At 43.9% G+C, this 15,047-nt stretch overlaps 1 protein-coding gene across 5 annotated transcripts in view; it reads left to right on the top strand.

The window, feature by feature from the left end:
- The window catches only part of RACGAP1 (Rac GTPase activating protein 1), a 33,415-nt gene extending 24,413 nt beyond the window's left edge, over nucleotides 1–9,002 (top strand). For all 5 annotated transcript variants that reach the window (XM_060026205.1, XM_060026207.1, XM_060026204.1 and 2 more), the window contains 10 exons: nucleotides 281–398; nucleotides 875–1,005; nucleotides 1,653–1,817; nucleotides 3,016–3,111; nucleotides 3,199–3,397; nucleotides 4,912–5,017; nucleotides 5,193–5,325; nucleotides 5,440–5,575; nucleotides 7,443–7,551; nucleotides 7,859–9,002. In XM_060026205.1, the coding sequence (XP_059882188.1) occupies nucleotides 281–398; nucleotides 875–1,005; nucleotides 1,653–1,817; nucleotides 3,016–3,111; nucleotides 3,199–3,397; nucleotides 4,912–5,017; nucleotides 5,193–5,325; nucleotides 5,440–5,575; nucleotides 7,443–7,551; nucleotides 7,859–7,934 (1,269 nt within the window). In that variant the 3' untranslated portion in view covers nucleotides 7,935–9,002. The remainder of the gene's footprint in view (nucleotides 1–280; nucleotides 399–874; nucleotides 1,006–1,652; nucleotides 1,818–3,015; nucleotides 3,112–3,198; nucleotides 3,398–4,911; nucleotides 5,018–5,192; nucleotides 5,326–5,439; nucleotides 5,576–7,442; nucleotides 7,552–7,858) is intronic.
- Nucleotides 9,003–15,047: the final 6,045 nt, after the last annotated feature.

The raw sequence follows: 15,047 nt of genomic DNA, 5'->3' as shown, positions 1-15,047 counted from the left end.
GATCCTTATCATCCATATGAATAGAGTAGTAAACGGCTGTCAGCTTTATGTGTGGTTCTTAGTTGTTTGTATGTGTGTTCCTGTGACCTGTATTTCTATTTGAAAGTATGAGATTTCAACTGTAAGAGTGTTTGGGGCTGGGGGCTTAAGTCCTGACCTGAGCTAAGTCCTTAAGTTCTGACCTAATTCCTGAGACTCAGGAATTTTTTAACTATTCCAAAACACCTATAGTAGAGGGGAAATTAGATTTATCCTTCCCTCATTACAACCTTTGTTTCAGGGAAATGAATCCATAGTTGCAAAAACTACAGTTACTGTTCCCAATGATGGCGGGCCCATTGAAGCTGTGTCCACTATTGAGACTGTGCCATATTGGACCAGGAGCCGAAGGAAAACAGGTCTGCTGGGTTTGTGGCTGAATTGCCTGTGTAAAACAACTGGTAAAATCTGGGGAGAATTGGTTTCTTAGAACCCTCATGAGGCAGGGGTTGGATGTTTTGGGTAGTTGCTTACTGAGGGCTAGAGCACTGTTTGTGTCATGCCCTGCCTTTGGCTTGCTAGCCTGGCCTACACCACTATATAACTTGTTTCTCTGGAAACAGTTTTTTGCATAGCCATTGTATTCACTTCTGATTATTGTTACAGATTACTGGTTATCTACCAGTTATATTAAAATTGGGGTTAAAAATCCAGAAGGGGGAATTCCCTGGTGGTCCAGTGGTTAGGACTCTGCGCTTTCTGCCGAGGGCCCGGGTTCAATCCCTGGTCGGGCAACTGAGACGCCACAAGCCATGCAGCGCAACAAAAAGAAAAAAAAGAATTCAGAAGGAACAAAATACCTAAGACACAAAGCTTAGAGTTGCCTGCTTTCTAGGTACTTTACAGCCTTGGAATAGTGACTCCACCTTGAGCAGCAGGCAGCTGGAGCCAAAAACCGACACAGACGGCTCCAGCACTCCACAAAGCAATGGAGGGATGCGCCTGCATGACTTTGTCTCTAAGACGGTAAATCTGGGATTGCTGCTGCTCTTGGGCACATCTACTTTTTAAATTGTGGGAGTAATATTTACTAGCAACAAATTTAAATACTTTAGTGTTGTAAAGTTAAATGTCGAATTTCCTTCCTCCTTCTTATCCCACTTTCCAGGGTTACAGAGGGTGTGTATCTTTCCGTTCTGTGAGTAATATTAAATTAAAAGAAAGCAACTTTTCAGAAGCAGTTGTTTGTGCTTTTTAGTGACATGTATTTACATTTCATGCTTGAACATGGCACGTTTTAACTTTGTCCCACTTGATTTACTCATAAAAACCTGAGCAAACTGACTGAGGCTCAGAGGAATTAACTGACTTGTTTGAGCCACAGGATAGTAAGTAGCAAAGTTAACATGGGGGTTTTCTGACTCCTTGCCAACAAATTCTTTCCACTACTGTACAGTGATCCCTTGCAGCTGGATGCCCTTATGCACGTTACTTAGCCACCTTTTGCTTCTGTTTCCTTATCTTAAAAAAATTATAGGATTATTGTGAGAATTACACAAGTAAATATGTGTAAAGGGATGAGGAAGTTGTTTGGCACATGCTAAGTGCTTAATAAACATCGGTTGATATGATGATAATTTTCTAATTCATACTACTTCCTGTTTCATCCTCAGGTTATTAAACCCGAATCTTGTGTACCATGTGGAAAGCGAATAAAGTTTGGCAAGCTGTCTCTGAAGTGTCGAGACTGCCGTGTGGTCTCTCATCCAGAATGTCGGGACCGCTGTCCCCTTCCCTGCATTCCTACCCTGATAGGGACACCTGTCAAGATCGGAGAAGTATGTATGACCTGTGGGAACCATCATCGTGTTATGGCTTCTTTAGCTTTTAAAAGCTTTAGGTCATTTTTTTCAAAAATTAATGATGCCACATATATTTTTTCCCACAAATAATGAATAGAAATTGTAAAATGTTAACCTGCAGCAGAATCCTATTTGGGTTTGTCTGTCTGTTTAGTAACCTTTCTAAACCAAACTCCTCTTCCTTTTCCTTCCCTCCCTTCCCCTTTCTCTCTCCCTCCCTTTCCTTGTTTTCATCCTATTTTCCTTCTCCCTTCCCTCCCCCGCTTCGTTTTCTCTGCCTCGTCCTTCCCCTCCCCATCCCATCCGATTTTGTAAAATTTCAAACATATACAAAAGTAGAGAGGTTAATATAACTAACCCTAGCTCCTATCACTCAACTTCCACGATCACTGATTCGTGTCCAGTCTTGATTTATTAATACCCCCATCTACTCTTCACCCTGTTCAGTGAATTATTTTGAAGCAAATCCCAGCCATCATGTAATTTCATCTTTGACTATTCTTTTTCTTATGTTAGAGATATTCCATACTATGCTCTTTAGATTATTTCTAAAGTTTGATTCATTAAGAAATTATTGTTATAAGCAACAGTAGCAAGAATCAAAACAAAATGGCTATGCTGCTACCCAGCCTCCAACAAATCAAAGGTTACTTTTCTTTAATCTTAAGAGTTCTTATCCATGCATGTAATTTTTTACAAATTTTCTGTATTCTAATATAGAACCATGGAGTTCTCTCCTACAGATAGGTTTGTGTCATGATCAACTGTGAGTTAGTTGTGTTAAATAATTTTTCTTGCTAAGAATAATTACAGTATAGAAAAGGCTTTCTTTTTTAGAGTAATAAATTAGTTTATATTATACGCCATACCTGTGATCTCATTATTGCTTTCTTTCTGATGCCCTTGACTATAAGAGGAGCAGGGGCAGAGTTGTAGCTAGTGGTCTTTTATTACTTGTTCATGCAAGAGTGTGGTATATGTGACCATAAATCAGTCCTGGTGTGGAGGTAGGAAAATAATTGAGTCTTTGTTTTAATACATGCTTTGGGAAGAGGAATTTAAAAGTAAACATGATGTCCCAGCCTGAATATTAGTCTGGGGATGGCTCTTTCCATTGGTCTTCATCTGCTGGTCTAAGTGGTGTAAATACTAATTTTAAACTCGCCTTTTTCAGGGAATGCTGGCAGATTATGTGTCCCAGACTTCTCCAATGATCCCTTCAATTGTTGTCCACTGTGTAAATGAGATTGAGCAGAGGGGGCTGACTGAGGTAAGAGTCCACCCTTGGAGAGGGTGAATTTGTTACTTGTGTCAGTAATTAAGAGGTTTTTAACTGAAAGTGTCATCTTGATAATAGACAGGCCTGTATCGGATCTCAGGCTGTGACCGGACAGTAAAAGAGCTGAAAGAGAAATTCCTCAGAGTGAAAACTGTACCCCTCCTCAGCAAAGTGGATGACATCCATGCTATCTGTAGCCTCCTGAAAGACTTCCTTCGAAACCTCAAAGAACCCCTTCTGACCTTTCGGCTAAACAAGACCTTTATGGAAGCAGCAGGTAAGGGCAGATCTTAATACTTAAATGTGGGACTTCCCTGATGGTCCAGTGGTTAAGATCCCGCACTCCCAATGCAGGGGGCCTGGGTTCGATCCCTGGTCAGGGAACTAGATCCCCACATGCTGCAACTAAAAGATTCCGCGTGCCGCAACAAAGATCCTGCACCCAGCAGCCGCAGCTAAGACCCGGTGCAGCCAAATGAATTTAAAAAACAAAAAAAAACCCTTAAATGTGAGTCCCATGGGACAGGAATTTTTGACTTTTCTGTTTCCTGTTTTCTGTTTTATCCCCTGCCTGGTACGTGCCTGAAACATAGCAGTTGCTCAGATACTTTGATGGATGAATAACTCTATCCACGTTCCCCACGGCTATCCTCTTCCTGTCTAAACTGTATAGGGTCCTAACAGGTTTTTTTGTTGTTGCTTTGTGTTGTGTTTTTGGTCAAGTTTTAGGTTGTCCTTTTGAACTTGGAGCCATCTTTGATTTTTTTACCTCACGCCCAGCATCTAATCCATTGGCAAATCATGTCAACAAAGGCCCTGTAAATATATCTTAAATTTAAACTGTGTCACTCCTATTATTATCTTGACCTCTCTTACCCTGGAGTGATGTAAGAACCTACTGGTTTTCCTGTTTCTACTCTTGCCCTCTACAGTATAATCTTCACACAGAAGCTAGAGTGGTCCTTTTAAAATTTAAGTTAGGTAATGTCCCTTCTGTCCTCAGTATTCTCCAAAGTCTTCCCAAAAGTCTCAGAATAAAATCCACAGTCCTTAACAAGCCCCAAAGACCCCACATGATTTGGGTCCTGGCAACATCATTTCTTTCAACACCCTTCCCCTCCTTTCTTCTTTTCTAGTTACACTGGAATTCTTGCAGTTCTTAGAACATAACCAAGCTTACTCCCATCGAGGCCATCATGTTTGTTGTCTCAGCCTGGAGTGATTTGCTCCTTTATTTCCTTTCAGGTTTCTTTTTGGATAGCTTGTCCTCAGAAACACCTTTCCTGACCACCTTGTCAGAAAGAACAGCTACCATTACTTTCTAGTTTCTTGCCTGCCTTACTGTTTATTATACGTATCACTGTCTGATAGGTATTTGCTTTTTGACTGACTCCTCCGGTAGCATGAGGCAAGGTCCTTTGTTTAGTTCTGCTTGATTCTGAGCACTTAGAACAGTGCCTGGCACATAGTAGACTCTTAACATGTTTTGTGAACGAATACCTTCTTAATAATTGTAGTCACTGCACTTATATGTCTGCATTCCTGGAAACATGAGTTTCCAGCTGCTTTCCCTAACTGCAAGAGCTGGTTTTTTAAGAGTTCTGATTTCTAATATTGAGCTGTTGGCCAGTATCCTGCTTGTTAATGAAACTAGAGTCTGGTGCAGTCATGAACCTAATCAGAAGTTTCAGAAGCTTACTGTATAGATGAGACTTTGTGATCGATAACTTGGAAGGCCCGCTGTCAAAGGAAAGAAGTCTAGGCCTCTTGGTACTTTCTTTTCATTTATAGAAATCACAGATGAGGACAACAGCATAGCTGCCATGTACCAGGCTGTTGGTGAACTGCCCCAGGCCAACAGAGACACATTAGCTTTCCTCATGATTCACTTGCAGAGGTGAGTAGAGCAGAAATTTGTCTCTGGGAGTCAGGGAATTTTGCCAAGGGGAAGAGAATGGGGTTGGGTGTTAGAGAGGGAATGTGAGGGCTGAATTGTTTTCCTATAGATCTTATATTTTGATCTGCTTTTAAGCAGAGGGACAAGTCTTCTAATTTAATGCTCTTTTACTTAGAGTGGCTCAGAGCCCAAGCACTAAAATGGATGTTGCCAATCTGGCTAAAGTCTTTGGCCCTACAATAGTTGCCCATGCTGTGCCCAATCCAGATCCAGTGATAATGTTACAGGACATCAAGCGTCAGCCCAAGGTAAGCAAGCATGTATGTCTATATACGTGAACTTGTGTAACATAACGGGAGAGAATGGTGAGAGGTAAAAGCCCTGAGCATTGGAAGTTTGCTAACATATTTGATGGCATTTAGGTGGTAGAGCGCCTGCTTTCACTACCCCTGGAATACTGGAGTCAGTTCATGATGGTGGAACAAGAGAACATTGACCCCATGCATGTCATCGAAAACTCAAATGCCTTTTCAACACCACAGACCCCAGATGTTAAAGGTAAGGCAAGGCCTAAGGTGTGCTTTTTAAAGGGCCTGACTCCCTCTCTGGTTTTTGGTCAGGTGCCCTCTCCTTGCCTTTGCTAGAGCTGTTTGAAATGTATATTCTTCAATAAAATTAAAATAATTTTGAGAATGATAAAGAAAAATTTGTACAGTTCCATCCTATTATTTTTTTCACTTTTCCATATTCTCCTTTCTTTACCCATATGGATATTTTTAAAAAATATAGATAGACTAAGTTAGATATAATTATTTCTTATTTTACTAAGCATTTTGTGAGAACTTTCTCTGTTACTATATAATCTTATTTATCATTTTTATGGTTGTAAACTAGAATTTGCTTAAATATTCTATTAGGTATTGATGTTGTTTTTCAACTTTTCATAATTACATATAGTGATGCCATCAACATTATATGTATGTACCTTTTTTTTCCTAATGATAAATTCCCAGGAGTGGGAATTACTGAATTAAAAGTTTTAAACATTTTTGTTTCTTGGTATGTTTTACCAACTTGATTTCTTTCTTTCTTTCTTTCTTTAATATAGATTTTAAAAATAAATGTATTTATTTATTTATTTATTTATTTATTTAACTTATGACTGCATTGGGTCTTCGTTGCTGCGCGCGGGCTTTCTTTAGTTGTGGCAAGTGTGGGCTACTCTTCATTGCGGTGCATGGGCTTCTCATTGCAATGGGTTTTCTTGTTGGGGAGCATGGGCTCTAGGTGCATGGGCTTCAGTAGTTGTGGTGCACAGGCTTTAGTAGTTGTGGCTCGCGGGCTTAGTTGCTCCGCGGTATGTGGGATCTTCCTGGACCAGGGCTTGAACCCGTGTCCCCTGCACTGGCAGGTGGATTCTTAACCACCGTCCCACCAGGGAAGCCCCAACTTGATTTTTTAAAGGCTTTTTCCAGTTTGTACTGCCACCAAAAATATATGAGGCTGGTTTCATTCCAACTTCACTGGCTTCGGAGACCTATTCTTTCATTATTGCAAATTCCTTTTTTTTTGCGGTACGCGGGCCTCTCACTGTCGTGACCTCTCCCGTTGCGGAGCACAGGCTCCGGACGCGCAGGCTCAGCGGCCATGGCTCACGGGCCCAGCTGCTCTGCGGCATGTGGGATCTTCCCGGACCGGGGCACGAACCCGTGTCCCCTGCATCGGCAGGCGGACTCTCAACCACTGCGCCACCAGGGAAGCCCCGCAAGTTCCTTTTTAAGGGAGCATATTGTTTTTTCTAGTATAGGAAAAATCAAATAGATGTTAGATTTGTGAAGTTTGGAGTTTGAGAATGGCTTAACTCAGAAAATGAGTGTGAGAATGGCTTAACTCAGAAAATGAACGTCAACTACTCACTGAGCAGTTGCTTGCATAGTTCAAAAAATATACTGGGGCTTCCCTGGTGGTGCAGTGGTTGAGAGTCTGCTTGCCAATGCAGGGGACACGGGTTCGAGCCCTGGTCTGGGAAGATCCCACATGCCGCGGAGCAACTAGGCCCGTGAGCCACAACTGCTGAGCCTGCGCGTCTGGAGCCTGTGCTCCGCAACAAGAGAGGCCGCGATAGTGAGAGGCCCGCGCACCGCGATGAAGAGTGGCCCCCGCTCACCACAACTAGAAAAAGCCCTTGCACAGAAACGAAGACGCAACACAACCGTAAATAAATAAATAAAATTAAAAAAAAATATATATATATATATATACTGGTGTGTTATAAAATGATGACAAAACTGACCTCTGGGACTTTGCTAGGTCTCTAACCTTAGCTCTTAAGTGTTTCACAGGATATTCAGCTTAATACTGGCTGCCTGCAAGAGTGCTTTCTTTTTTCCCTTCCTTTAAAAATATGTCTTACCTTTGATTGAAGTGAGTTTACTGGGGCCTGTGACCACTCCTGAGCATCAGTTCCTCAAGACTCCTTCATCCAGCTCCCTGTCACAGAGAGTCCGCTCCACCCTCACCAAGAACACTCCCAGGTATGCAAAATTGGTCTGCTCAGGAAATAAAAAATGACTGCTTCCTTAGACTTCTTTCCCATCATGCTGAAGCTTACTGAAAGAAAAATTGAATTAGATCTTAGCTAGCAGCTCGACTTTAAAAGCCCCTTTTTAAAAAGGGTCTGAAGGTCTTTACTGTTTCCTCTCCCTCATCTCAGGTGACAAAGAATAGCTTACAGAGTAGTTGTTGAGGGTTTCCTACTTATAATTGATTATGTCAAGTAATGTTATAGTTGTTTATCATTTTTTATAGAATACTTTTCCAGTTCATTCTCTTTTTCTTTAGATTTGGGAGCAAAAGCAAGTCTGCCACCAACCTAGGACGACAAGGCAACTTTTTTGCTTCTCCAATGCTCAAGTGAAGTCACGTCTCCTGTTACTTGCCAGCGTTTACCGACTACAAGGAAGGGCACACCTGTACTGTCTGCTCTGCAGCCTCCTGTACTCATTACTACTTTTAGCATTCTCCAGGCTTTTAATCAAGTTTAATTGTGCATGGGGGTTTTATGAAAACTATTTATATCTCCTTCTCCTCAAGTAATGTAATATCAACACCTTGTGCTGTCATCGGGAGCTTTTAGATGGGAGATCTTTACAGGGGTAGAAGTGGGATATGAAATTCGTTGTGATTCTTTTGGGGGCTGGGGGTACATCCCTTTGCCTTAAAGCCAAATTCTCTCATGTAATGACCTTTCTCTGGTGTAATTTCCATGAGACAGTGGTAGAAGCCCTACCTCTTTGGTAAGATTGACTTGTCTCAGGGTGGGGAGTGGGAGGGCAGGGTAAAGAAAGGTTTTGACAGAAGATTTAGGATGGCTCCTTCGAGAACTTGGAAATTCCCCTTCCCCCATTATGAACTGAGCTATAACATGGAGCCTTCATAGAAATGGGGTACGGTGAGGACTGAACTAATAGTGAGAGTGTGCTTAGCTTTAATTTGGATTGATTAGGTTTAATAGTGTTAAGTGGCACAACCTTGTAAAAGTGATACTACAATTTATATTTATTTCTAATGGGCCTCTGGCTGGACTTTCGGTTTGGTTGGGGTCAAAGCCAGTTTGTTCTTAAGTTGAATTCATTCTGATGCTTGACACCCCCCACCCCCTTGTCCATTTAGAAGCCCTGCTTCTAAAAGTCAGTGTACCATCTGTTTGGCACTCAACTAACAATTAAGAGTAGGCTATAAGGGAGGATTGTCAATATTTTGAGTGGCAAGAAAAGCCACAGTCATTTTGTCTTTGCACTTTGGATACTGAAATCTTCCTGTGTAACATAGCTACATCTAGATAAATATGAGCTTTTTCTTCTATTAAAATTATTTCCAATGTCTATCAAAATGCTTTCTTTTATAGAATGTTTATGACCCATAGTGGCCTATAAAACATGTATTTGGAATAATATTTGGAAAAAAGTAAATAGTTTTTTTTCAAAATGAATGTAAGGTTGGTTTTCTTGTCCTGGAAGGTAACCTTAAATTCCTTTTTTTTAGGAAATATTTTTCTTCAAAGTGTCATGAGTCTATCATTCATTTATCCCCTCCCCCATCACCACCTTCTCCCAACTTCACCACCACCAGGAGTTTGTTTCTTCGTTTCAGTCTCTTTCATTGTCCAAATTGAAGTCCTAGATTTTTCCTGACTCTTACCCTCTTTTTTTTGGGTTTTTTTTGCGGTACGCGGGCTTCTCACTGTTGTGGCCTCTCCCGTTGCGGAGCACAGGCTCCGGACGCGCAGGCTCAGCGGCCATGGCTCACGGGCCTAGCCGCTCCGCGGCATGTGGGATCTTCCCGGACCGGGGCACGAACCCGTGTCCCCTGCATCGGCAGGCGGACTCTCAACCACTGTGCCACCAGGGAAGCCCTTACCCTCTTGTTTGAAGAAATGACTTTAAACAAAAATCAAACTTTTTAAACAAGTCTTTAGGGATCAGAATGGTGCAGAAAAACAACAACAACAGCAACAACCCAAACGATTCTGTCTGGCTCACTGCCTGGAACATCCTTCACTGCTGGAAGTGACTCTGGAGTGAGCTGGGATGATTAACTGAGGGCACCTGCACTTGGAACTCTGAAGCTGGTGAACAGAATGTATCTGAGATTGAACGTAAACAGTGGCAGGCTTAATAGAGAGAGGAGGCAACCTACTGGCTTTTCTCCCAGGAGGTGGCAGCTCTCGCAGCAGGGCCCATCTGCCTCAGCAAATTGACAGAAGATGGGTCCCGTCTCGAGACCCTTACCCCCTTTTACACACACACACACAGGACTGTTACGTTTTGTTGTTTTTTTTAACTTTGTCCTAGATGCCATCTCCTATGTCTCTGTAAGCCTGGTGTTGGCCTGGCTCCATATTTGCTGTTCTGTGGTATCTCCCCAAGGTGCATTTTAAGTTACTAATATAGAGGAAGTAAATGGATTGTATAATGTCAGTGAAGGCAAGATGATGCTATGCAGGAACTGATGGCCCATTAACGAAAAAGGAAATGGTCCTGTGTGTCAAGTGTTGGCAGCCAGTTGCTCAGTTTTTGGGCTAGGCCGAGACCTTAGCCATGAAAATAATTCTGATATTGGCAGAGGGAAATATGTACCAACCTTCAGCTTCTTTAACAGTACTTCATGTGGAACAGCTTGAATTTCGAGGGCTTTCTTAATTAAATTGTGCTCCCTTGATGTGAGATCTATGGAAGGGGCTTTGGAGTGGGTGTCACCCCACCTCCTGCTCCTAAACATGTCTGATGCTGCCTGTTACTCTGTTTTTAATGCATTTTAGCTTTATTACCCCACTTGCTAATAGCTGGAATATTCACATCTTTAAATCCATTCACCTCCATCAATCTATGTAAGTCTCCTAAGTTTGATGCTTATTTAACTGGGCAAGCATTACATGGTTTGATTTAGCGGCAACAATTTGTGTTTATTATTGGTATTTAACGTTTTTTTTCTTAAGAAGGTGAATTCTTTGCTTGCAGAAATAGAGGGTGAGAAGGCATCATGCGTTTCCATCAGAGGACTATAAGGATGCTCAATTGATTTCCTGTGGGGAAAAAAGTCATTTTTGGCTGTGAACTGACGCTGTGGCATTGAAAGGGGTCTTGAGTTCCTAAATTCGTGCTTAAGTTATCAGGCAGCACAAAGTGACAAGGAGTGCTGCGTGAGTGCAGTGAGCAGAGATCCCAGGCTTGCTGTTTTTGTTTTATAGGGCTTCTCTTCCCACCTCACGCTTCAGGTAGGTAGACAGACGTACACACATGCATATACATATGGTATATGGTTTCCTATTGGAAAGCATTTGGGAGACCAACTGCTGTGCCTGGAATACTGACCAGTTTGCTTAATCATGCATCACCTTTTCTTAGATTCTCAGCAGGAGCGGGGAAGGGAGCTGCTGTGGCGTCCAGAGCTGAGAAGCAAGGGTGGCAGGCACAGAGTTCAGTGTTCAAGTCGGCACAGCTCACACAGTAGGTTCTCGATCAATGTGCTTTGATGGTAATCTCAGTTGTGACTCAGGCTTCAGCCACTGGTGCGAAAAGCTTTTAAGCGTGCAGAGTCAGGGCATGTTAGTCATTGTGCTTTTAGTATAAACTGGGTTTGGAGAGTGGCCATTTAACCTAAGAATTTAGTAATTAAAAAAAATCTGTCCCTGTAGCTGGTATATTTTGTAAATAAGTGAAAGTCCCAGGCCAAGAGGTCCTTAACTCGTGTAATTTATTAGACTCTCGTTTTCAGAGTCTATTTGTTGATGGTTTCTGTTCACGAAGTCAGGCTGAAGACAGCTTGACGTCACCAAGAATAACCTTGCAGTGTGTGGGAGCCTTGTCCTCTGCAGTCGTGTGGGATGGGAAAGGAGGCCACTTTTCAGGGACACAGAGTTGGAAGCAGGAATTTTTTCCTCTTGTATACCTTCTCCCTCTGTAACTTGCCAGGCTTCATTTAGTTGCACTGTTTTTATACAGCATTACTCTCGCATCTCACATGGCTGGACACCATCTGTGTGTTAGGCTTAGACACATGTAAATGGACATTTAGACTTCTCATAAAGCACTTGCCAGTTAATATCTTCTCTGGTCGTCAATGAAGATGGAATTAAAAAGAAGCCTCTAGAAAATATAATACGGTGATGTACAGTATACTGGTTGCTTCCGTTTATCATCTTATTTGACCTCGGCACACCCATGTGTGGTGGGCGGGATAGTTGATATGATCCCAATCGATGAAAAATTCAGAGAGGTCATTTGGCTCAAATTCTCATAAACTATAGGTTAGTTGGGATTAGAACCAGGAGATTAAGCTCCTGCTCTGGAGGTCAGCTGTGGTGCTTGCTACTTCAGACTTCCTCAGCTTCGTGGGGCCTGTTAATACATTATTAGGTATGTAAATAATTCCACGCAGGCCTGTATGTGGATGTGCCTGTGTGCTCTCAACAGATGACCCAGAAAGAGCAGGAAGGCCCAGGCTGCTGGGAAAAGCATTGGGATAGGAGAATGTCTTAACGTTGGCTTGTTAGGATGGAGGACCTGGGCTCGGTGGTCCGGGGCTGAGCTCTGTGTGCAAGGTGGAGGAGGAGCTGGTGGAGGAGGAGCTTAAGGTTGCTCCTGGTGGGAGTCTGTTTTCAGACCACCCGTGAGCATTTTGTGTGCTCCGAAGCTTCGAGCCAAGAAGAGGCAAGTCTCTGAGCGAAAGCCATCATCCTGCTTTTAGAGACGTGTCAGCGGATTAGCTTATTGGCTTTCCCCCTGAGTGGCATTAGCTCTCACCCCGTCTCATGTTCACCATCTGGCTTTGAGTAAGAAGTCTTCAAGTGATCTCTCTTCAGCAGCCCGCTCTGTGCCAGGGCTTTCTGAGGGCTGTTCAGCTTTCTCCCTCATCAACCCCAGGGCCCAGTGCTCTCTGAGAAGAGGAAGCCTGTCTGTTTGTGTCCACATGTATACACACCTGGGATCCAAACAACACTTGAGACCTCAGAGAAAAAATCGGTTCAAAGGAGAATGAGTGTGTGGTTAGTGGCCTAAAGTCTTGTCAGAACTGACAAGTGGATCTGTCCTTATGTGAGTTTTAAAGATGGAGTCGTTCTTGCTACAGAGAAAGCTCTGCCTGTGAGATGATACCGTTGGTCCAGATTTTAGTAGAGTGAACACTACCAAGGGGCTGGGATTTTTCCTCCTTATTGGAAAGCAAAGCCTGTGGGTGGACGTGCTTAACTGAGCCACCTCCCCTCCTCCCAGGGAGCTGGCTGCTCTCTCCTCCTAGGTTAATATACATCGACTGGGGCTAAATGCCTGATGCTTCTGGACAGAGTCCAGCCCCTCACAGAGCAGCCGCACTGTGGAGATACAGCTGCTGGCATTAAAGGGCTAAGCCCTTTCCAGCTGCTTTGCTTTAATGGGAACTGCCTGCAGTCGGCAGCTTAACGGTGCTGTCTTAGCCTGATTAGGAGGAAATAACTAATCTCGGGGCATTGGCCTGGAGGCTCAGGGGAAGGTAACCCGCTAGGGTGGGAAGTGGTTGGATAAATGGTGTTGGAGTGCTAGGTGATGATATAAAAAATGGCAGTCCCGGCTTTGGCAGGGTTTGTGTTTTGTTTTGCCTCTGTGAGAAACGTGGGGTTCTCTTCAGTGGACTCCCTGGCGCTGAAGGAGAGGAGATGGTCGCTGTGAGGGGCAGCCTGGGTATTCAAAAGCTGGAATAGCAACAGATGCGCAGAGGAGTTGAGAGCATACAAGGGCCATGGTGTCCATCCCCTTTAAAGGAAGAAGACTTGAGCCCCTCCAACGTGGTCCCCCCTTGGGCCTTCCATTCCCAAATCTGGCTTAAAGAGCCAAGATTTGAAGGAGAAATGATCATTTCCTTGATTGTAAAATGCACTTAAAAATACAATTTAATACCTGAGTATTGAGATGACTTATAATCTGTGGCATATAATGCAGTGCTTTTTTTTCTTAGTGGCTTGTACAATAGCGGTGCATCTTATTATCAACGTTATTTGGGTTGAGAATGTTAGCTGTTCTTGGGAGATAGGCTGTTGGCTAGACCAGATGTGGAGGTGAGGGAAGCTGCTACGTAGCTGTGATCAGAGAAAGATTAAAATGGGGAGTTTCCCCAGGTCTGAGGGAAGCCATGGTGTAGGAAAAGCAAGGCTCAACCCCAGGATGCTTGGCATGAAGAAGCAGACGAGTAATTTGTAGGAGAGGATCAAAATCTGTCCCAATCATGACCCCCAGAGCCCTCACGTGTGACCCCTGAATTGAGGAAGTGGCAAAAGAAGCCATTATGAATCAGTGAGGCTGTGACCAAAATAATAGCACCTTCTGGTGGAGTTCTGAAATCACGGTATAGTACTGAAACATTCAGGGTTCTTTAACACAGAGGTGTTAGATAATCTGTGCAAACCTTTGGCTCACCAAATCCAGAACACCAGAGGTCTTTCCTCACTAGAAACTGGAAGGCCATGGTAGGGCACCAACAAAAAAGGGGACAGATGGCCAAGTTAAGGAACCTGTTGCCTGGAGATGAGATTAAAAATACAATTTTGCTTAAGAAAGTCTTCCTGCTTGGGTAGAGAGAGGTGTTCAAATAACTATGAAGTGATGTGTTCAGTGCCAGGACGGAGGTGGGTGCAGAGTGCTGTGGGAACTCAGAGTGGGGAGGAGCTGGAGGCTTCAGAGAGCCTCAGAGGTGATGACATGAAAGCGAGGTCTCAGCGTGAACCGGGCGGCTCGAGAGGCCTGGAAGCATAATCGGGGCTGGGGAAGCACTTCTAGGCTGGTGCTCCATAACCGGACACTGCCCTAGACTGCTGTCCTGGTCTCTCCTCTGACCCGGGGCTGGGCCCTGGCCTGGCTGGGCCTTGTTCCATCTGCCCACGGGGGCGCAGGGGGAGTTATTGGTCCCTGCCTCTGTCTCTGGCCTCCTCCACCCCCAGCTCTGAGACAAACTGCCCCTTTATCTGACTTAGAGCTCTGAAAAATTTTCATCCTCCCCTTTTCTGCCCATTAACTGTAGCCTATTAATTAGAGTCTTTGGGCTCCCCACTTTCATAAACCCCCTTCACTTACCGTGCCTCCCCTCTGCAGCTTTTACTAAATATGTGAAGCTGCTCCCCGCTGAGAAGTGATTATGTGTCTGTGCAGACCCCCTGCCCCAGCTGCCCAGGTGGTGACCGCTTGGCCGGATGCTTCATCTTGATTAGCCCTGACTTCTCCCCTCCCTCCGTCCCTCCTTCTCTCTCTCTCCTTTACTCAAGCTAAGCCTAGGGTATGGGAAGGAAGTGATCCCTTCTTTAGTAACAGCCTGGCCGTGTTCAAAACTGCAGGAGAAACAGCTGAGCTCATTGGCAGAGGGCATGGCAATCTACCATGATGGTGAAAACCACCACTGATCGAGGGCTGTGTGTCAGGCGCAGTGCTGAACACATGCGCCCCATAAGGTTCTTCCAGATGCTTATGAACAGACCCTGTTTTCCAGATGAGGAAAGTGAGGCTCA

This window comes from Delphinus delphis, chromosome 11 (genome assembly GCF_949987515.2).
Source record: "Delphinus delphis chromosome 11, mDelDel1.2, whole genome shotgun sequence".
NCBI lineage: Eukaryota > Metazoa > Chordata > Mammalia > Artiodactyla > Delphinidae > Delphinus > Delphinus delphis.
Note: the sequence above shows the minus strand (reverse complement) of the source record. Positions and strands in the feature narration are given on the sequence as shown.